The 22,564-nt window shown below is 36.9% G+C and overlaps 3 protein-coding genes across 4 annotated transcripts; all 3 read left to right on the forward strand.

Moving 5' to 3' along the window:
- Positions 1-1,978: 1,978 nt before the first annotated feature.
- LOC103936071 (kinesin-like protein KIN-12D) lies at positions 1,979-11,563 on the forward strand. The gene is given in 27 exon segments (XM_048573173.1): positions 1,979-2,128; positions 2,270-2,957; positions 3,134-3,289; positions 3,395-3,478; positions 4,006-4,125; positions 4,229-4,342; positions 4,427-4,519; positions 4,655-4,815; positions 4,936-5,010; positions 5,105-5,192; positions 5,277-5,335; positions 5,450-5,513; positions 5,610-5,675; positions 5,759-5,947; positions 6,298-6,402; positions 6,499-6,734; positions 6,809-6,878; positions 6,970-7,035; positions 7,223-7,267; positions 7,354-7,433; positions 7,540-7,618; positions 7,744-9,355; positions 9,358-9,383; positions 9,490-9,931; positions 9,934-11,173; positions 11,278-11,341; positions 11,444-11,563. Coding segments are annotated over 24 exon segments (4,767 nt in total). The 5' UTR covers positions 1,979-2,128; position 2,270; the 3' UTR covers positions 9,984-11,173; positions 11,278-11,341; positions 11,444-11,563.
- A 1,374-nt stretch (positions 11,564-12,937) lies between these two features.
- On the forward strand, positions 12,938-18,026 carry LOC103936072 (probable N-acetyl-gamma-glutamyl-phosphate reductase, chloroplastic). 2 transcript variants are annotated; one of them, XM_009345900.3, is made up of 14 exons: positions 12,938-13,149; positions 13,325-13,465; positions 13,682-13,789; positions 13,925-14,011; positions 14,110-14,160; positions 14,273-14,344; positions 14,645-14,764; positions 14,963-15,023; positions 15,125-15,205; positions 15,427-15,506; positions 15,602-15,691; positions 16,958-17,086; positions 17,210-17,362; positions 17,694-18,026. In XM_009345900.3, the coding sequence occupies exons 1-13, from the start codon at positions 13,096-13,098 to the stop codon at positions 17,315-17,317; spliced, it is 1,182 nt and encodes a 393-aa protein (XP_009344175.2). In that variant the 5' UTR covers positions 12,938-13,095; the 3' UTR covers positions 17,318-17,362; positions 17,694-18,026. The 2 variants fall into 2 exon arrangements, with proteins under 2 accessions (XP_009344175.2, XP_048429131.1); XM_048573174.1 differs by having other exon boundaries at positions 17,210-17,339.
- Positions 18,027-19,403: 1,377 nt separating this feature from the next.
- On the forward strand, positions 19,404-22,375 carry LOC103936073. The gene is made up of 4 exons (XM_009345906.3): positions 19,404-19,714; positions 20,660-21,091; positions 21,454-21,720; positions 22,015-22,375. The coding sequence occupies exons 1-3, from the start codon at positions 19,607-19,609 to the stop codon at positions 21,694-21,696; spliced, it is 783 nt and encodes a 260-aa protein (XP_009344181.2). The 5' UTR covers positions 19,404-19,606; the 3' UTR covers positions 21,697-21,720; positions 22,015-22,375.
- The last annotated feature ends 189 nt before the right edge of the window (positions 22,376-22,564 follow it).

A 22,564-nucleotide genomic window follows, 5' to 3' on the forward strand; every position in this document is an offset into this window, starting at 1 on the left:
AATTTTATTTTTAGGCCCACTCACCCTTGTTTTTTTGCCCCTCCAGGTTTTAGTAGTTGAGCTTTCTATCAACAAGGATTCTTGGCAAATCTCAGTATAGGTGGATACCTTTGAGGGTATAATCCTTATTCTATCTTACTGTACTTTACTTATACTCTGACATCACGTGTAAAATGGGTTCATTCTCGCTAACAGTGCACTCTTGTATTTAGACACTTTTAGGTTTAAATTTATTTACATGTTCCACATCACTACACTTTATGGCTTCGTCACCTTCCAGGTGTCGGCCATCATAGCTCGATTCGAAGTCCTAGTGGACATTCCAGGTCGGGGTGTGTCAATTTTGATAGAATTATGATGGAAGAACCACATTGATTTGCGACACTCATTTTCAGGGACTACATTGATCAATTTTCAATTTCAATTGACTATCTTGATAGGGTAGATCAATTTCAGGGACCATGTGAGATAAAAACCTACTTAAAATGAACAAAAGAAGGATACTTCATGATTTTTCACTTGCACCTAAGAAGTGAAAAGTGTGGAGTGTGTAGAAACTGTAAGGAGTATGTTAGAGTGTTGGGAGTCAGGGTATTATGGGGAAGTATGTAGGAGTGTATTAGCATGAATTTTAATTTAAAAGTAATTATAGGGTGTATTAAGTATTGGGGGGGGGTAATCAATAATATGTGGGATGTTAATATAATAAGCTTTATAAAATTAGTAATACTTTACTCACCAAATTTATTCATCAAATTTGTTCATTATATAATATAAAATTTTACTTGTTAGAAATAATTGAGATCTAAAGTGGGTCTACATTTGAAACAACGCAAACTGTTCTGCCATTTGGTATAATGTACACAAAGTGTTATGCTACTTTGTAAATGTAGGCAAACATTATAGCTTGTATACTGTTGATATTCATTTGCTAAATAAAATTGGTGATTCTAGTGGCGCTCTTAGAAGTAGCTCATCTATATGGACATCAACAACACAAAATATAATGTCGTCCTCCAATCATCAGCCACAACGAAGTGATGAACCAACAAAAACTAGCGCTAAAAAGCTAGTAGGAACTCAGCACCATAAAAATAAAATTAAAACATTAAAAAATTAAAAAAAAATTAAATACACGTCCTCACAAGGATAGACTGCAAACGCATGCCAAATACGTGTCCTCACAAGAAGAGACTACAGCCTCATGCGACCAATGTAAATTGGGATGCTGCAACTTGTTCCAACTTTGAATGAGTTGAGCTGAAAAAACTAAGACCTTCAAATAAAACTCTCACAACGACGTTGAGGTGAAGATAATCCCGCATCCAAGGATAATTGCTTAAAAGATTTAGAGTATAGGGCTGGAATGTGAGGATATTGAAATGCCGTGACATATTTTGAAACTAAACTTATTTTTTCTTATTTGTTAAATACTGACACTAAATTTTGCTAGTGTAAAGTTTACTTAGCCTTAACTTTTTACGTTTTGACATTTTATCCCATTCAAGGGGCATAATTTCTTGATCACATTATTATGTAACTATGCGTTAAGACGCGTCTAAAATATTTGTGATGATTATATTTTATTAGCATAAATCACGATGCGTTGCTTGATGTTACTCAAGTCTTCTTAATGTTCATATTTATTTTAAGGATAAGGTAATTTAGGATCCTTCAATATGGTGTTTAGGGTAATTTTCATCAAAACCAGTTGCAATTTTCTCTGTATTTCGTGTTTTGGTATTTTTCCATTTCCAAACCATAAAAAATGTTCACCAAAACTATATACGCTGCCGTTGAAATTTGAACGTTACCCCGCTCATATTTTCCTTTTTACCAAAAAGACCTCGCAATTCAAATCCCAAAACCGCGACCGTGCCCAATTTCAAACCAAGATCAAATCTCAGCCGTTCCCTTCAAACCTACGAATCCATTCAGCTTTTTGAACTCGGTTAAAAAATCTCAAAACACCTTTCAAACTATCACAGTAGAGATAGAGAGAAAAAGATGCTCGATTTCAAAACCAAATGATATCAAGTCCCACTTGTTTTTCCCTCCAAAGTTCGTCAGTTTAATCAATTTTTACAATTCGGAAGCTTCAGATTTTGTTTTTCAATTCATCTTTCAGGTAAATATTTGCATAATTTCAGCAATAAATTCAAATATATATATACATACATACATACATACATATATATATATATGTATATGTATCGATCTGTTTATCTAACGAAACCCATCTTGTATTTGTTGAATTTCTGGGCATTAGGATGTTAAGGGATTTCAAATTCCTGCGTTCGAATTCCGGGAAGAAAGAAGAGGCCGAGAACGTGCCGGTAAGCCTGAAGGACTTTTCGGCGATCCGAGTCCGCTCAGAGTCTTCGAGAACTCCATTTAACCCGATTCAAGATCCGGCCCAACTACCCAAGCCGGAACAAGAAGTGGGTATTCGGACCAGGGTTGAAAATACTCCAACCAAGGCTTCCAAGGCCAAAGTTTCGGATCCGGCGTTGCCTCTTCGAACCCCCGATAAGTATGGTACCCCGAAGCGATTTGGGTGGGCCCAAAAGACGGAACCCAGTAGTACGATCGCCGGTGATTCGCACGAGGACGGGGCTAATTGTTCAACCCAAGTGAGCAGAGGGAGTGGCGGTGCTGGAAATGGGGGTTTGGGAAATGTGACTCCTCGGGTGATGAGGACAGTTGGTAGAGCTGCTTCGAGTTATTCGGGGAGTAATTCAACGCAGACAACACCGTCCAAGACTGTGTCGAAGCCTCCGAATGTGGGTTTTCAGAATAAGGCTGATGGAAGTGTTGGTCCTCGAGTAGGGAACTTTGCTGCATTGTATAAAGGGATTCCCATTTCTTACAGTCCGTATACGGTGGTTAATACAGTCGAAGTGCCTCACTTTGATCTCAAGGAAGATCCATCTTTCTGGATGGATCACAATGTACAGGTAAAAACTCAGTTTTTATCCAATTTTGACATACATTTAGTGGTTTTCGTTTAATGTTTTCTACAGTTCAATGCTCATTTGGCTTTGATGATTAAAGGAAGTGAACTGGACATGTCGAGTTTGTGAATTTTTAGCCGTATGCAAGTTATGCTAATGGTATTGTAAATTTGATTTAGGTTCTCATTCGTGTTCGTCCTCTCAATAGCATGGAGCGAAGTTTACATGGTTACAGCAGGTGTTTGAAGCAAGAAAGTGCTCAGACAATTTCCTGGATTGGGCAACCAGAAAGTCGATTTACATTTGATCATGTAGCCTGTGAAACAGTTGACCAGGTGTGATTTGCGACCAAATTATAGTATTATATGGTATCTTCTTTTTCTTACTCTTCTACTCATTCACTATAGTTACCAGTGGTTTTAACTTTTTGAGTTCTGCAGCAAATGCTTTTCAGGATGGCTGGTCTACCCATGGTAGAGAATTGCTTGTCAGGATATAATAGTTGTATGTTTGCCTACGGTCAGGTAATCTCAAGGAGCTGTTTAATCATGAAAACTGTTAGCATTATTAATGTGAAGTTAATGCAACCATGAAAACCACGCTTATAATCTGCTGAATTTGACTGTTAATATGTTCAATTTACATAAACACTGGCAGAACTCTGCAAAATCCTGTATTAGTAAAATTAAGAAGGCTTAAAATTCTCACTTCAATGTTTGAACTTTTATTTGTCATGCTACTAAAGGGAGGTGGAGATATCTCTTTGATGCTTACCTAGTCCTATTTGTTTAATCCAATTTCTCTATTCAGTCATTTTGCCTCGTATATAATTCCTGTTCTTGCTTCAAATGGTCAAAATAGGATGAATTATATCTTATGATAGAATTTTTCTGACCATGATGGCGTAGGAGGATTGAGTCTGCAATAGCACGTCATATAATTCTCATAACTTAATGATTGTTCTTATTCAGTTGAAACATGTTACGCCTATGATAATCAATTTCCTATTATTCCAGTGGTTTTTTTGTAATAATTGGGCTTTGATTTGCAGACAGGAAGTGGAAAAACACATACAATGCTTGGGGAGATTGATGATTTAGAAACGAAGCCCAGTCCAAATCGTGGAATGACACCCCGAATTTTTGAGTTTTTATTTGCAAGGATCCAAGCTGTAATATCATTTAATTGTTACTTTCTTATTTCTACTTTATCCTTTTGGTTATATGTGAGAAATGCTTAAATTTCTCACTATCTGACTTTACTTCCAACTTCAGGAAGAGGAAATCCGCAGGGATGAGAAACTAAAATACAATTGCAAGTGCTCTTTCTTAGAAATTTACAATGAACAAATTACGGATCTCCTTGATCCGTCATCTACCAATTTGCTTGTAAGCTGATTCTTTTAGAAGTGCATGGCCTATGGTTATCTTGAAGTATTTCTTATTATTTTATAATTTATTTTTTGTTTTAAGCTGCGGGAAGATGTTAAGAAGGGTGTTTATGTAGAAAATCTTTCTGAATTTGAAGTCTATACTGTGAGCGATATCCTCAGGCTTCTCATTCAGGTTCCCCACTAATTGATCATTATCTTGCTAAGTTAGAGGCAGAGGTTTTTTTTGTTTTGTTTTGTTTTTTTTTTTTTTTCTGCATAAATACACAGATGCATGCATGTCTGAATTAAAATGTAATCTGTTCCACAGGGTTCTTCAAATAGGAAAGTTGCTGCAACAAATATGAATAGAGAAAGCAGTCGTTCGCACAGTGTCTTTACTTGTGTAATTGAGAGTAGGTGGGAAAAAGATTCCACAACTAACCTACGGTTTGCTAGACTAAACCTAGTTGATCTGGCTGGTTCAGAAAGGTGCGGTATCAGGCTCAAACTTGTTGATATATGTGTTTCTGTGTGTATAAAATTACATATTATATCCTTCCACCAACCCGTTTTTTCTTGAATTAATCCCAACCCAATAATATTTTGCAGGCAGAAAACTTCTGGTGCGGAGGGTGAGCGGTTGAAGGAAGCTGCTAACATTAATAAATCACTATCTACACTAGGGTAATTTTTTTCAGTTATTCCCTTGGTTCTATCTGTATTCATGTGTTTCTTGTTCTTGCCTTCGCAATGATAATGGTAAATATGTCCTTTGTAGTCATGTTATAATGGTTCTAGTGGATATGGCACATGGGAAGTTGAAGCATGTACCTTACAGAGACTCTAGGCTAACCTTCCTACTACAGGTTGATTGTAATTCCATCTTCTCTGCCTCAGTCAATTGTTAAATTTCTTAGCATAATGTTACTCTTCATACCAAATAAATGCAGGACTCACTTGGGGGAAACTCAAAAACAATGATCATTGCAAATGTCAGCCCATCTATCTGGTTCGTTCTTACCTCAATTTTATTTTGGTTAGTGTTAAAATCATTTCAAGCCACAAAACTTAGAAGAAACATTTTGTACATATTACCAATATTATGTTCTTTTTTTTGTCACAGTTGTGCTGCTGAAACGCTGAGTACCCTTAAGTTTGCTCAGAGAGCAAAACTTATTCAAAACAATGTAAGCTTCATGCCGTAAGCAGTGCAGACTAAGGAGTATTTAATGGAATCATGCGTCAATTTGTTGACGAATATATTTCTCTGTTTCATTGTGCAGGCTGTGGTGAATGAGGATGCCACAGGCGACGTCATGGCCCTACAACACCAAATACGGCTCCTAAAGGTGGTAATGATTATCTGTGTTTTTTTATGTTCACTTATATCAAATAACTAATAGTTAAAATCATGACATGATTTCTGCAACAGGAGCAACTTTCCATTCTTAAGCGTCATAATGTCTCCCGACCTTTGTCGTTTCGTTCGACCAATTTTGAAGACACACAAAGAGTCCGAAAAATTGATTGTGGTGAAAACTTATGTGATATGGACCTAGAGTGCGATGATGATTTTCTTGAAAATCAATCAAAAGGAGCTGTGAGACTTTCCACCAAAAAGGTATGCTTCCTCTTAGTTGCCTAGAATATGACCACGCTAGTTTGTTTGCGTATTGACTGGAAAAGTTGATTGAACCTATGTTTGTTGTACGGATGTTTCATCTCTAATATCATGTTAAGTTACTGGTGCTTCAAGTTAATGACATAACAGGGTGCTCAGACTATACAAACTTCATATACAAGCATCCCAGACAAAAAGAAAAACACTTAATCACCATTAGATTCAATTTTTCCCATTTTAGTTGTGACTTCTGAGACTGGTGTACTACTGTTTCGTTTACCATGAGCCGTGCCACTTATTTTCTTTTGTATTGCAAATCATCACATTGGCTGAAAATTATGGTAAATCAGTTAAAATCTTTGGAGACAACGCTTGCGGGTGCCTTGAGAAGAGAGCAGATGGCAGAAGCTACCATCAAGCAACTTGAAGCTGAAAATGAGCAGCTGAACCATTTGGTATTTGAGGAGTCTTTTCTTAAGATTATTATTTTTTTTCTTTATTTTTTACTCTTGTAAATTGTGGCTGAACTCCTTAGCTTTCATTGCTCACAGGTTTGTCAAAGAGAGGAAGACACCAGGGGCACTAAAATGATGCTAAGGTTTCGAGAAGACAAAATTCAGAAAATGGAGTCACTTCTTAGTGGTTCTATTCCCGTTGAGTCTTATTTACTGGACGAGAACAGAGCACTCTCTGAAGAGATTCAGCTAATTCAAGCAAAACTTGATAAGAATCCTGAAGTCACTCGGTTTGCATTGGAGAACATAAGGCTTTTGGACCAACTTAGAAGGTAGTTTTTGTCATAATCAATCAATTTTTAACTATCCTATCAATTGAAATACCTCTTCACTGTGGAATTCATAGATTTGAAGAATTTTATGAAGAAGGAGAGAGAGAGATGCTCTTGGACGAGGTATCTAAACTGCGAGATCAGGTACTTATATCCAACGAAGACATGTTTTTGCCCCCATTTGAGATGTTGCTTGGAGCCAATATCACAAAATAAAACAATTTTTGTTTTTCAGTTGTTTCAATTTCTTGATGGACACTCTAAGCAGCATGGCAACCCAAATTTTAGTATGAAAACTCAGGTTGGTTACTTTAATTCTATATTGCGGTTCCTTATGTTTCCAGTTTCATTCATTTTGGCATACACGGTGGCAATATCTTTCCATTTGTGGATTCGCCATGCATTTCCTTAAGGAATGGCTAGATATTAATATATGTATGTTTGGTTTATTACTTCTTATTTCTAATTATGTATCCTTTATGAAACAGGAAACCGTATGCACCGACAGAGATAGTGATTCTCTCAATATGGAGGTTGAACTCAGTCATGCCTTACTGGACATCCAAATAGCCCCTTCTTTATTTTACTCACACTCACATGTTCATTTTCCTGGTTTCAGTTAAAAAATACTGTCCATGAGTTAGAGGAATGCAGGCGCAGCTTAAATACTTGTTTGGAGGAAAATGAAAAACTCAATAGGTTAGAAAAGTTGGCCTTCCTGTTTTCTCCTTTTATATTGGCATCCGTAACTATTAAAGTAATATCTTATTTCCAACGTGATTTTGTTCTTTTTCACATTTTGCAGGGAAATTGATGATCTGCAAACAATGCTTAACAAGCTTAAGTGTACACCCATTGACCAAAATGATTGTGTAGCTTTAAAGGTATTCCATTTTTTTTTCTTTTTTTTTGAAATAATATTTGACTTGGGTTCCTTAACGGTATGGAAAAAGAAAAGGGAAGCAGTAAATTTACTTTAAGGGTTCACTAATCCACCTTTTGATTTCAGGTGCATAATGCTGTTCCCATTGAGGAGATGGAACCGAAGCTTGACCCTCGAATAAAACATGCACAAGAAATTTTAAATTTACAGCTGGAACTGGATATAGTGAATATCATTTTGAAAGAAGAGAGGACTTCTCAAGAGGAGACGGTACATTTCTTAAATAAGGATCTTCAGCTGGCAAATGAAGAACTTTTTGTGATAAGCAAACAGCGTAATGATGCAAGCAGCCAATTGGAGGAGGCTAAATCTGTTATTGAAGCTCTCGAGTCTCAGCAACTTCTGTCAATCAATGAGCTTGAGGACCTGAGCAAGCTTTTGAGTGAACGGGAGCTTGAATTGAGGGCTCTAAAGGAGCAACAGACCTTTAAGGAGTCTAGGGATTTATCACCTTCGAACTGCTCAAACAACCAAGACTCACCATTACAGGGAAATTTGAAGAGGATGCTTGATTCCCTTGAAAACGCCAAGAGACTGAATATGTGGTACCAAAGTGATCGTGCATTTCAAGTGTCAAATGAAGAAGAAATGGATGAAGTGCATAAGCAGGTTGAGACTGAAACTGCAGAGGTGATTGTCTGTATGCAGGAAGAACTTGGCATGCTTCAGCAGCAAGTTCAAAATGGCCATTTAAAAGAATTGGAGATGAACAAAAATGTAATGATGTTGGAAACGGAACTGAAGGAGGTGCAAGAAAAGTTTTTCATGTTGAACGAAGATAATGAACGGTTAAGTAAAGAGCTTGAGGAGAAAGATGGGGAAGTAAGAATGTTGTCACAGGAATGGACATTATTGTACAGTGAGATTGAAGAGGTTCTGTCTGATGGGTGTGAGGAACTAGATGATGCCTCTGATCAACTTAACCTTATATCCGATTCCTTTCCACGGAAAAGGATTTGGATCTCCGAACAAGTTGGAAGAATCATGCGAATCATCTCTGAAAAGGAATTTTTGATTGATGAACTGAGGAAGTGTTTGGAGGATGCAACCAACAAGAAATGTGATGTGGAGTGCATGCTGAATTCTATGAGAGGAGCAACACTGGCTATAACTGAAGCACATGAACAGGAATGTTGTGAAAAGGAGAAAGAAATGCTCATGTTGACAACACAGTTGAATGCAAAGTCATCGAGAGTGGAAAAGCTTGAGAATCGAGTGAAGGTTCTTGAAGAGCAGATCAGGAAAACGTCAGTCTGTGCAACAGTTGCTTTCGTTGTTGTGGACAGACTAGCAAAGATGAATCTTAGTAATGAAGATGCATTAAAGTGTAAGAGTATTCAGCTTAGTGAATCAGAAGACTTGATCTCAACGAAGGTTGCCATTCTCAGTGATCGGGAGTCTGTGATAGCAGAAGCAGAGATAAAAGTTCAGTCTTTAAATGGGGAAGTTGAAGAGTTGAAGAGAACCTGTGCCAATCTAAGACGGGAGCTTTCTGAGTAGCAGGAACATGCATTAACTATAGAACAGAAGCTTGAAGATGTCAAAGAGAAAAACATTTTGATGACAATGGAGAAACTAGCTGAGCTAAAAACTGGCTTATCCACATTTATGTCATGCATGAACACAAATGTGGAGCATCATACAAGCTCTGAGGGGAAGGATTCACAAGTAGCTTCTAAGTCTCCAAAGGAGAGGGTGGTGGATGGGTAAGTTAACATTTTGCTTTCTGATAGCTTGATCTTGAGCTTTGGGTCTATGTTGTAGAGGAAGAGTGTTCTGTTTTGTAATTGCTATACCTAAATATTGTTGCAGATAGCAACGGAAAAAATTCTAGACCAGAACAGAAATGAACAGTTTGTTGAAGACCTGATAGCTGATAAGCCTGATATGTCCGAGTGTTCTCTGGAAGTGGAGAAGAGTATTTGTGCCAATATTACTCGAGAAAATTTGAAGTCTGAAAGACCTTCCAAGGCTGCGAGTGGTAGAGATGTTATCATTCTACTTCTGAAAAAAGAAATAGTAACTACCTTTGATAGCTTAAAAGAGGTACACACTGAGATGGACAAACTACGTGAAGAGAACAAACTGATGTGCAAGTCTGAGCAACAGAATCACGAAAGCATGGAACATCTCAGAACTCAGGTCATTAATCTGCATTCAACTATGAACAACTCAGAGAAGCAATTGAAAGTGAAGTTGGAAGCTCAAGATCATAAACTGGAGGCATGTCAACAGATTGTGCAGGAAGCTGGGTCTCATGGTGCCAAACAAAAGAGGTAATACGTTGGATTTCCAAATTCAAATAATTGTTGTTTCTTGGTTAAGCTTTACCCTATTCTCTGACTAAGACTTCTGTTTATCATGTGTACCAGAAAAGCAATAACAACCTTATGAGATAGTGAAAATACCTGTTGATTCCTGAATCCATTGTCCTTGCCCAACCTCTTTTGTTTTCACATGTTGTTCATAATCATAAATTTATAGGTTTAACTCACTCGTATGTATATACTTCCATTCAAGGACTTTACCATCTTCTTTTTTTTCCCATCTCACAGATGATGGAAATAGAATTTGATAATGCAAAGTTAGTTGCAGGCCAGAAAACTGCTCGGTTCTCTTGCATTCTTCCTAAGTTTGAGGAGATTGAACTGCTTGGAGATGGAAAATGAGTCCTTTAAAACTGAGATAGAGAAGTTAAATTCAGAACACAACATGGCTCTTAGAAACTTGGAGAATAATTCTGAGTTTTCATCCTCATTAAGTGGTATAAATGTCTTTGACAAAGAAAACTGCCGGTTGCAAGATGAAATTTTGTCTTTGGAGACTCACATGGCTAATCTGGAAACTCATTTAAGGGCAAAAAGTGCTGAACTGGATGAACTCAAACAATCAGAGTCTTCTATTATGGAAGAACTCTGCTCAAAAAGCCAGGGATGCAAATATTTGTTAGTAGTACTAACAAACTGAAGGAAGAGAATGTTCTCTTCGGGGAAAAAGTTGTCTCTTGAGAAAAGCAAGGGGAACTCCTCACCATTTTGAGTGCGAAAGCTAAGAAGTGTATTGATTCAGTGGAAACTGTGAACTCAGCGAATAACAGATTACAAAATATTTTAAAGGAAGAACCATTTGTTATTGTCAAAAAATTGTCTCAAGAACTATGTGAAGCTGGAGAGAGAATATCTGAGTTTATACAGGAGGTCAACTGCTTAGAGTGCCATGCTAAGGAGCTGGTGTTTGAAAATTTGTCTCTTCAGGCTGAGTTAGTGAGGAAGGAAGATGTTCTTAAAGGAATGTTATTTGATCTGAGTTTGTTGCAGGAATCTGCATCTAATAACAAGGATCACCAAGATGAAATTGTGGAAATGGAATATTCTTGGAGACTTTAGAGGGTAAGCTTTCAGCAAAATGAAAGAAAACGAGTTTCTAAAATGTCTGTCTAGTGAAAACCCTTTTTGTCGATTTTGATAAGGAGCAACGATTGGATGCAAAACTAAAGGTTAGTGTTGTCTTTTGTGTGTGTGTGTGTGAGTGAGAGAAAGAGAGAGGGTTGCAATCAAACTCATAGTTTGATGCTTAACAATGCAATTGATTCTGCTACAGGAAACTGAGGAGGAGAAGTTGCAACTAGCACAGAAATTGTTAGGCCTCTGTACACGTTTTGAAGGTAATGTTAAAGGTCACTTGGTACTTAATAACCATTCACTCTCGAAAAATCACAAAATCAATCAGGACCGCTTCTTATATTTCCTTTTGAGCTAACTTTCAGGCTGCTGGAGTAACAAAACAATCTACACAAATAAACCCGTCTGCTGCTGAAGAGGCACTCGAGCAACTCAAGAACAAGCTTACTCCAATGGATAGAGAATTGCAGGATTTGAAGTTTACGGTATATAAATTTTTTATCTTTGAGCTTGTTTTTCACTGCTTCCAATGTTTTGGATACACAAGGATTTTATGCATGATCCAATATTTTGTTTTCTGCAGAACAAAATAAGCAGTGAAAGAATTCGATTGTCGGAGCTCATGCCCCAAACTTCACCATTAAGGTCAAGGAAGGATGAGAATTCTCAAACGAAAAGAATGTCCGATATGCTCCGTAATTTTCTGCTTTAGATCGATGATTTTGTTCATGTAGAAAACCAGAGTCTGGTTAGCTTTCTGCTAACAATTCTAGGACTAGAAAGTACAAAAAGGCAGCCTTCTGTAAATAAAACAGCTGTGAATATATGAGTTAATGCAAGTTCGGATTTTCCCTTTGAAGCCGGCTACAAATTCTCACTGAAATGTTGTTGCAGAAATCAAATTATCATCCTTGGGAATCACTCAAGTGGTGAGGTAGGTGTTGCATAAGTTAAGATTAAGATAGGCCAAGCATTTCGTTTTTTTTTTTTTAAGAAAAACCAAACATGTAATAAAAAACAAAAGACCAAACCTATCGTGCAAATCAATATAAATATAGAAGAGAAATTGAGTCAAATTTAACTTTTGACTGCACTTAAAACCAAACCTTTTAAGTGGGTTGAATGAGAGGTTATATTAAATTAGTATATGAAATTTGAACGAAAATAAAAATAGTATAAACATAAAAACTAATATCAGAATAATTCTTTCCCTCCAATCTCCTCCTCCTTGTTGTATAACGTAGGCGAGGGTTGTTGAACAAATTGATGAGAACGATGACACAATTCAAGAATTTTCTTCTACTGTCTCGACAGCTTTGAGACCTTCGAGATAGATTACGACGTCAAGATCGACTTGAGAAGGCAACCACGGCTACGCGTAGAAGAATGAGGATAACTGAAAACGATTTAAATGAAAAGTTTGAGATGAGATGTGAGAGAAATAAGAGGGAGATAATCCAAGTTCTTTAAAAAAGGGGTTCAAGATTTATTTTCAGCTTTCTTTGGGCTCGTTTGGAAGTGTGTTTTTAAATATCTGAAAACATTTTTTATGAAAGTGTTTTTGAAATCAATGGTTAATAAAAATGCAAGTGAACATTAAAAATACTTTGAAGTGCTTTTGAAACCTAAAAAATAATCTTAAAAAAAAGACCTTTAAGTTATTTTAAAAGGAATTTTGAGTTTTAACGATAAAGACAAAATAAAAAGTGAAGTAAATAGTATCAAGATTAACTTTTTAGTGTAAAATATGATTTTTCGTTAAAACGAATTATATTGGGAGTTTTTTATTAAAATTTTCTATTTTAAAACCCTTCCAAACTTACACCATCTCTTGTGCTGTGTATTTGGGTACTTTTCTTTTGTCCTCTTTCTGTTCAGTCACTGATTGAAAAAAGAAAAAAGGTACTTTCTCTTGGCTGCCGATAAAAGAAAAGAGAAAAACCCTTTTGGTGGTTTCGCATTCCTTTGATCATTTAATCCTTCAAGGCTGCTGCTTTTGCAAGTTTCTGATAGAAGAATGACCACTGCGACTTTCAGCTCCATTTTTTCCCCAACCGGGTGCCTCCGCAAGGTCTGTACTCCTTATACTACTAGCTGTCTGTCTGTTTTCTCAGAAAATGCGGGAAAAAATGCCCATTTACACCCTGCATTGTAAAATTTCAGTGAATTTAGAAACTTTGATTTGTTGGATTGAGTCTCTTTCTTCGAAGAAGTTGAAGTTTATTGATAAAGTTTCGAAATTGCAGGACGGGGTGAGCAGTTCGAAGGCCGATACGTGGAATGCGAAGAAGGTGTTTGTTAAATGTTCCGTGAGTACAAAGACCCAGAAAGCAGAAAAGGAAGTTCGCCTTGGTGTTCTTGGAGCCAGTGGTTACACTGGTTCTGAGGTATGAACCCTTTTCTTAATCAGTTGTTTCCTCTTTTTTTTGAATAAATTCGATATTATCTACCTGAGGAGTGGAAAGTTGGCTAAACCTCACAACATAAGAATACCACTAGACCAGACCGTAGTACTAACTTAATATATTGAATTGAATTGGGGAAGATAATGAGATAATTTTTACTGCCCTGCAATGAACTGAGATTATCTTTCATTTTGGAAGATTGTTCGGCTCCTTGCAAACCATCCTCACTTTGGCATTACCTTGATGACTGCTGATAGAAAAGCTGGACAGTCAATAGGGTCGGTGTTTCCGCATCTAGTTTCTCAAGTAAGTTTTTGTTATGATTAATGTGTTTTCTCTTAGGACCAAAGACTTAAATTAAGATATGATTGGCATATTGAATGGAGCCTTAATGGCTGGGGTAATTCTTTAGTAGCTATCATTCTCTTTTTGTGTTGGCAGGATCTACCAAAAATGGTTGCTATCAAGGATGCTGATTTTTCTGATGTGGATGCTGTTTTTTGTTGTTTACCACATGGAACCACACAAGTTGTTTTTTTCTTTCCTCTGTAGTGTCAATCCTTTCTCATTTTACTGCATCTGGTCCTCAATTCCTAACATGCACATGTTTATTGTTTCAATTGCAGGAAATTATCAAAGGCCTTCCCAAGAGTTTAAAGATTGTTGACCTGTCTGCTGTATGCATGGGATAACCTTGCATTGCTTTTGGAATTTGTTTGTTGGCATTCTACTGTATCTTAAAAGCTTCCAAACTTTCTCATTTTAATGTTTACGTGATGGTGTTTTCAGGACTTCCGTCTACGAGACATCTCGGAGTATGAAGAATGGTATGGTCAGGTACACAGAGCGCCAGAGTTGCAGGTAAGATAGTCTCCTCTTCATATCAAAACTTGTATGGAATTATTAAGTCCACCATCTTCTCAAAAAAAAAAAAAAAAAGTCCACCAACCAATGCTCTTGGAATAAATTGAAACCTCAACTTTGATTAAAAAAAAATTAAAAAAAAAAAAAAAATCTGACATGATTAATTTGTTGTCATAATGTGCATTTTGGATTTGTAGAAAATGTATATACCTATAAAACACAGGCACCATCTTGCTCTTATTTCTTGGAACTTATTGCTCTGCTAATTTTAAAAAGTGGCTATCTTCTTGGATTCAGAAAGAAGTTGTCTATGGTTTGACAGAGATTTTGAGGGAGGAGATAAAAGGTGCACGCCTAGTTGCTAACCCTGGTTGTTATCCAACTTCTGTTCAACTTCCACTTGTACCATTGATAAAGGTGTGTGTTATATATTTAAGTTCTCAGAAAATTACATGTTCTTATGAAATATGTGCTCGAGGTCAATTCACTCCCTGTTTAAGATGTAACAATGTGACTGAAATATAAACCTATATACAGACAGGAGAGTGTCACTCTCTGAAATAGAAACCATAATCAAGTATGCCTTATCGTTCTCCTAATGCATTTTTCCCACAGGCCAATCTCATTGAACCTAAAAATATTATTATTGACTCAAAGTCTGGTGTTAGCGGAGCAGGTTAGGATTTGATTGTAGTTTATAACATTTCCATGCAAAATTTTACCCTATATACTCAAAGTGCTCCATTGTTGACTTGTAAAACCTGCTTAATCGTGCAGGGCGTGGTGCCAAGGAGGCAAACTTGTACACTGAAATAGCCGAGGGCATATATTCTTATGGTGTTACTCGTCACCGTCATGGTAAGATTTTGAATTTATACAAACTTTATATTTTAACTGTCTGACAGAAGAAAAACAATCAGTAGATATTCTTGGTACTTATATAAAGTTATTTATTTGTGGAATGATTGCCACCAATTTATGAAGAGGTAGAAACTTTAAACACTAGAGGTCATATGTGTGTTTTTATTTAATTACTTACATTAGGTAGTGACCTGGATCATCATTTTTGTGAAATGCAGTTCCGGAAATTGAGCAGGGACTATCTGATGCTGCAAGTTCAAAAGTAACCGTTAGTTTTACTCCACATCTAATGCCAATGGTAACTACTACCCCCATATGCATTTAGAGAATCCATATTTTCCAATTCATTTTTTGCTAACAAAGGACTAAGCACTATTGTACTTTGTCATTTAGAGTCGTGGTATGCAATCCACTATCTATGTGGAACTGGCTCCAGGGCTAAATTTCAAGGACTTGCACCAACACCTCAAGTTATCCTATGAGGTATACTGCTTTACTTTTTCTTCTGCTGCTTGGCTACTTATTGCATCCATCTCTAATAATTGGCGTGAATAAAAACGTTTGTATCACATTTGGTCCCTGAAATTGAACTTTCAATTAAAATGGTTGTTGAAATTGAAAATCGAACAATTTGGTCCCTTAAAATGCATATTGCACATCAAGTTAGTCCTTCCGTTACGATTCTGTTATTTATTCTGTTAGTGTACTGGCGTGGCATACATGTGGGGCCCACAAGTCAAAAAATTATTTAAAAAAAAAAAGTGTTTCAAAAGTTAAGAAACAAAGCAGAAAGTTTGACCTCATCTTTATCGTTCTCTGAATCTGCCATCGTGTATTTGTCCAAGCTCTCCTCAATATGTGCCAGGAGCCAAAATGTGGTCGTGTTCTTCAATCACACAACCTTCATTCTCATTCCAAAAACTCTCTCGGCTTCCTCTCTTTCCCCAAAAGATTCATCACTTTCCAAAGAATCCCTACCATATCCCCATCACCACCGTCTGCATCCTCATAAATTCCATGTTGATTGGCCCTGGGTAGGCCAGCCGATTGAGGTTTTGGCTGAGGCAGTGGTGGTGGTGAGCTGTCTTCTAATTCAGAGTTGATGACAACAGAAGACAATGAATCAAGGACTAGTGGTGTTGCACTGCTGCTTCTGCAACTTCTTGTTTATATTGAGATGCAGGTCAGATGGAGCGGTTCATGTTTATTATGTCAATTTGATTTGAATTGGATCAAATTTCATTGCGTCTACATTGCTTCAGCAACCCCTCATTTTTCTTTTTTCATTTATTTTTCTGTTTTTATAGATTTAGAAGTTTAAAAAATACAAATTATTTCTGATTATTTTTATATAATCTAGTTGGAATCATACTTTTAGACTCGTGGGCCCCACACGTATGACACATCAGAACACTAACATAATAAATAACAGAATGGTAAGGGAGGACCAAATTGATGTGCATGTGCAACACCCATTTTCAAGTACTGATTTTCAGTTTCAGGTACCATTTTGATTGAAAAGTTCAATTTGAGGGACCAAATGTGATAAAACCCTTTAATAAAACATGTCATACATATCTTGTGGCCCTTAATCTCCCTGCAGTGTAGCGTAGGCAGTGGGAAGCACATTATTCTTGTGTTCATATTGCTTAGATGCCTATATCATATGTGTTTTTCTCTACTTGTGTTGGTGCGATGGATGAAACTGTTGTTATCCTTAATCTTAACAAACCTATTTCCCTTTTTCAGGATGAAGAATTTGTAGTTGTGTTGGAGGAAGGAGCTGTTCCTCGCACTCATAATACTCGAGGATCCAACTATTGTTTCATCAATGTCTTTCCTGATAGAATTCCTGGGAGAGCAATAATAATTTCTGTTGTATGTTTTATGTTCCCCGTCTTTGCCTTTTGAAAATTTCTGCTTCCAAGTTCCATCTGAGTCTCTGGACGTATTTTGTTATTGGTTGACATGACAGCCAAGCTTTTGAATTTGTTGTTGCAGATTGATAATCTTGTGAAGGGAGCTTCAGGTCAAGCCTTACAGAATCTTAATGTGATGATGGGATTTCCAGAAAACACAGGGCTTCTTTATCAGCCCTTGTTTCCTTAGCATATAAGTTCATCGCACATGAGTAAGCAGACGAATCTAAACTAGGTACTTTAGCTCTTGTGCCATTTTGGTTGCTGTTATATTAGTAGCGTCTCTTTTGCATAAATACGATCGATCAACTTTATAATATGATCACCATTTTCGCTTGCTCCCCCGTGACATCTTTATTGTATAAGACCATCACAACATCGGGCAGGCTCTGTTGTTTATCGTTCATTGTCAGTCCAAAAAAATACATCTCACTATTGAGAATATCTTGACCTTCATTTCCTCATTCATATAACCCGAGACGGAATGTTTATCTGTTTTTCTTAGGATTGTATTTGGGCTTCAACATTACCTTGGCTGATAAGTTTCATTCCATTGATTGTTGCAGGTAGTTAAAAGTGTAGAAAAGCTGTTTGCAGGAGCTGCATGACTATTTCTAGGACTTTGCTCTGGTTACCTCTAGTATTACAGATTTCAATTTCAAATTTTAATTTTTCTGATTCAGTTTTTTAATGCCGATTTTCATTTAATTTCTGGGTTTAATTAAAAAAGCGATTGGCTTGTAATCTAGAGTATCCTGTACTCCGAAGAACTATAGAGTTTTTCGTAATTGGAATGCTTTCGACAATGCGGTCCTTATGCTTTCTCCTGCTGTAGCCCTGGTGGAATTCTGATTTTAGGCTTATTTATCTAAGCACCTTATGTGCATTTTGTACCTATATTTTACCGTGTCTTACCTTCCTTATGCTTCATCTTTGTGTCTCACTCTCACATTACCAATTTTAGTAATGAAAAATGACAATATTTTAACGAAAAAGTTCTATTAACTTTTTTTCTTTTTATTGAAATAAGAGGTATTCCCGTCATCCATTGATGACAAACTAATCTTCCTCTTCATGGATTCTCGGTATCCCTTGAGACAATGCCATACTTCCCTAGTAATATGTTAGGTCAAAGAAAAGTTGGCTGGTGGCCCCAAAAAATTTGTGGTGGAGCGCACATGTAAGAGTGAGAAAGGGCAATTAAAGCTCACCCGCCAGGCAAGGACCCGAGCATGCGTGAAGAAGGAGCCTAACGGTTCTTTTGCCTAATCCAATGGCTCTAATTCAAATGGACCAATGGTCCAGATGTATATTTGTTTTATATTTATAATTTCATTGAATCAAACGGCTGATATTTAATATGATCAAATCCAACGGTATAAAAAAAGATCTAACTGCCCAAATTTAAATCAAAACGGCAAAAATAATTTAAAAAAAAAATTTAACTCATAATTCACCCAAAAACTTTTATAAATACCTATGTATTTGTTCAAACATCCACACAAAACTCACCTTTCTCCTACAATTCTTCCAATTTTTCTTTCTACCACCTTCCAAAACCTTTCTTCCCATTTTTGTTTCATGTGTTTTGTGTTTATACATTTATGTCATGTGTTTCATATTCTTCCATAGTGTTTTATGAGTTTCATGTGTTGATTTAGTGAGTTTTCAATATTTATTGGAATTTAAATATTTTTAGGTTAAAATGTTCATAAAATTAATTTAGGATAGTCTACATATATTTTTTTTAAAGTTAATTAAAAAAAATTAGCCTAAATTCATTTTTTAATAATTTGGGGCTAAAATTTTAAGGCAGAAGGATTGGAGCAGAAAAACTATTTCTGGGTTAAAACCTAAATTTTTAGGCCTAAAAATTTTAGGTTTTACTCCAAAGGTTAGAGATGGTCTTAGTGAGGATAATACCTTTTTTTTTTTTTAACACACAATATTATCTATACTAAGGGAGAGGGGTGAGTTTAATCTCATAATGGACTAGCAATAATGTGGTTTAAATTTACCTTTTGGTGAGAATCGAACCTAAGGCCTCTCACTTAGAAGTAAAAGAAATACCACTACACCGTAGTACTAAGTGGTAGATAATATCATTTGTTAAAAAATATCAAAGACTTTGTAAAAGTCCATTTAAAGGAATGTGGGTAAAAAGTTCATGATAAACTCACTCATAGCTTGCAAACTGGGCCCGTGAGAGGCCCATTAACTGCCGGCCTTTTACTCGAAGGCATAGTGGGCGCCACGCTTACAAGTGGCGCCAGTACCGGATCCTGGCTTTATTCCTCTTAAACCCTTCCTCACCCAAGAGACAGTCTGCAAATCGCTCTTAACATCGAAGCGTTTCTTCAGCATCTTATCCTCCTTTACCAAACCATCCATGGCGTTTCGAATCAAAGAAATTATCACCGAATTGTAATTTTATTTATGTTTTAGTTCTCTGGACATTGCTCGAGCATCGGAAGCAGCAATGGCGACCCTTTATCCTTCTCACTTATTATCTGCGTCCTCCCACCTCCAATCCTCCACTAAAATGGCGTTCGGGCCTCACCCTTCTCCTTCTTCCCATGGGCTCAAGGTAGGTTTTGTAATTTCTCTTCCCTTTCTGCCCCTTCTTAAAAATGAAATATTCTTGATTTTGAATATTAGGAAATGGGTTTCTAGAATTTGTATGTGAATTTTAATTTTTTAATTTTTTATTTATTCTCTTAGTTTGTGTTGATATAACCGAGCGCAATGGTGTTCTACGATTCATATAGCCGATCTCATTTAGTGGTATAAGGCTTTGCTGTTGTTAGTTTGTGTTGATATGTTTGGTCAATTGGGGTAAAGAATTGTATAAAATGGGTCTATTTTTTGCAAGGGGTTTGTAGCACCGTTGGTTAAGAGCATTTATCCTTGCACATGAGTTCGAGCATGCTTTTCCCCTCGCCTAATATTGCTTGTATAAACAAACCCAAAGCATTAACCCTCACACATGAGGTCCTGAGCTCGATTCCCTCCTCCCCTAGTATCGCTATACAAATCTGAAGCATTCACCCTTGCACATGAGGTCCTGAGCTCGATGTCCTCCGTCCCCTAGTATCACTTGTATAAAAAAAGGCTGAGCATTCACCCTGGCACACGTGGTCCTGAGCTTGATTCCCTCCTCCATAGTATTGCTTGTATAAAGAAACCTGAAACATTCACCCTCGCACATGAGGTCCTGAGCTTGATTCCCTCCTCAGTCCTCACTCCTTCCCTAATATCGCTTGTATAAAAAAATGTTTCCAGTTTTGTCAGCACAAGCATGTTATGATATAAGATAGACGTTTTGTGCTTGCTAATGGAATAAATTCAGAAACCTCCAAACATCTGATGTATCAAAATTAGGAATTATTGAATTTGGCAATACATTGTTTCTAGTCATTATCTTGCCCTAATGAATGTTGATACTAGTTTGGTGTATAGATTTTTGTTAGACGGAGTTTAGTTGGATTGGGTCGACTAGCACTTTCAGTTAACAAGTTTCATTTCATTGTAGATGGGTTTGGCACAGTGTAATGAAATACATGCCTTTGGTCAGAGTTTTAAGCCTTATGGGCTGCGTTCAAATTCTCGGCACAATATCTTGCATGCAATAAATATGACTGCAGGACAGTCAGATGACTCAGGGAAGATGAAATTTGATCAGCTGATTGATAAAGCAAGACAAGTGTGGGAAAGTTCTCCACAACCTGTCAAGAGCTTCCCTTGGAAAAGAGCAGCACAAAACTTTGTTCAGCTCATCATTGACCTTATACTAGCAGTTGTCAAGTACTTGTGTGTACCTCTATTTGCAGTTTCCTCGCTTAGTGAAATGTCTTACTGTGCTCATGAAAGGAAGTTGTTTTTCATTCCTATTCCTGTCCTCATTGGAATGGCTATTGCTGAAGTCTTTAAACTGGCAGCACTGGATGCTTCTCCACGTCTTAAGGTAAAGTTACCTTGCTTAAATCTCCTATGCATAGGCAGAAAGATTTGAACAAGTACAAAGTTGGGGTGGGGTTTTTCAGGAATGTGGCTTACTCTGTTGATTAAATCTTATTCAGAAGATCGTTAGAAATTTTTTATATAAAGAAAAAAGGCGATCTTTAGAAATGATTGGTGACTACAACATACTTTTCCTAACTCGCATTTCTATACCCTCGCTTAGAATTGCTGCATATCTTGATAATGGAGTAAAGCACTCGGAGGGTTTCTCCATTTTTCAATATTAGTTGTCTTAGGCGTCCTGCAATTTTCTTCTGTGAGTTCATTCTATTGGAACGGTTCTTATTGTCTGGTTTTAATTGTCAGGATGCAGAGGTTCCCTGGCATCTGATTCTTATGGCAATTTTCTTCACACTGCTCAAATTGCCGGGTCCATATTACCCATTTTGGGGGAGAATATTAATCCCACACTTTGCTAATGGGGGTTTGTTGAGGACATTATGGCTTGCGTTTTTGTGGTACAGAAGACCTCAAAAGGCATTGAGAATGGCACCATCACAACATGCTGAAAGTGACGGTCGGTCTGAAGTTGAGCCAAATAAGCTCTAGTTCATGCGTCCAAAACTGCACCAGGTATTTGTTAACTTTTTCTAGGTTTTCTTTTTTGAGTGTTTACTCTGTTCACTGTTCATAATAGTCTATACCATACGATGTAGAGTAGGTGTTCTCCTCCATATAATAGTTATACATCTCCCACATTTCCTCGAGGCTTTCTTCTTTTGTTTAGTTAGTAAAGTGATTTAACTCTTCATGTAATCATTAATTCACCACCTTCCAGTTAATCGTTTTTTTCATGTCACTGACCCGTATGTTTTTGCTTCCTTGCTTTGCGTGACCCTTTAAATTTTTTTTTCCAATATAATATAGATGAAATTTTCTCCGCTGAAAGAAATTACTCAAAGGCGGAAGCGGCATCGATTTGGAGATATAATGAGCGGTTCTTGGGATGCCTTTGGTGGTCTTGGTAACTGCTACACATTTTGCCTTGTTAGGAAACCTTTGTAACTCTCATTTCTATTTCTTTTGTTTGGTCGGGAGAGGAAGGTGTGCAGGTTTCGAGTAGCTAAGGAGAAATTTAATATTCAGTATGTTGGAAAATTATTGATACATGATATACAGATTGTTGAAGCTCTGTGTTTTGATTGTTTGTCTTCATACAAGTGTTCCCTAGAGCAGGACATATTTAAACAGAAATCATCGACTTTACAATATACCATTGATTCCAAAATTATGGAAATTGTTTGAAGTTGGGTCGTAGTATGGGATCTTACACATGCTTCGGACCTATAGAAGTCATGCATGACCGAGTAAAAAGAAAATCGTATATTTCTGTCTGTGTCACTTTTTGTCCAATCTGAACAACTTTGTTCAATTGGGTTTGAGTAATAATTGCCAGCTTCAATCCAATAACTTGAGT

This window comes from the organism of the source record quoted next, unplaced genomic scaffold (assembly GCF_019419815.1).
Source record: "Pyrus x bretschneideri cultivar Hongxiangsu unplaced genomic scaffold, Pyrus_bretschneideri_v1 Contig64, whole genome shotgun sequence".
Taxonomy (NCBI): Eukaryota; Viridiplantae; Streptophyta; class Magnoliopsida; order Rosales; family Rosaceae; genus Pyrus; species Pyrus x bretschneideri.

What these genes read in the sequence shown, in the direction of transcription:
- LOC103936072 (XM_009345900.3), top strand. Translation starts at nt 13,096, where the DNA reads ATGACCACTGCGACTTTCAGCTCCATTTTTTCCCCAACCGGGTGCCTC. An exon ending in GTGGTTACACTGGTTCTGAG is followed by an intron (nt 13,466 to 13,681) that starts GTATGAACCCTT and finishes TCATTTTGGAAG; the next exon opens with ATTGTTCGGCTCCTTGCAAA. An exon ending in ACAGAGCGCCAGAGTTGCAG is followed by an intron (nt 14,345 to 14,644) that starts GTAAGATAGTCT and finishes TCTTGGATTCAG; the next exon opens with AAAGAAGTTGTCTATGGTTT.
- LOC103936073 (XM_009345906.3), top strand. Translation starts at nt 19,607, where the DNA reads ATGGCGACCCTTTATCCTTCTCACTTATTATCTGCGTCCTCCCACCTC. An exon ending in CTTCTTCCCATGGGCTCAAG is followed by an intron (nt 19,715 to 20,659) that starts GTAGGTTTTGTA and finishes ATTTCATTGTAG; the next exon opens with ATGGGTTTGGCACAGTGTAA. An exon ending in ATGCTTCTCCACGTCTTAAG is followed by an intron (nt 21,092 to 21,453) that starts GTAAAGTTACCT and finishes TTTAATTGTCAG; the next exon opens with GATGCAGAGGTTCCCTGGCA.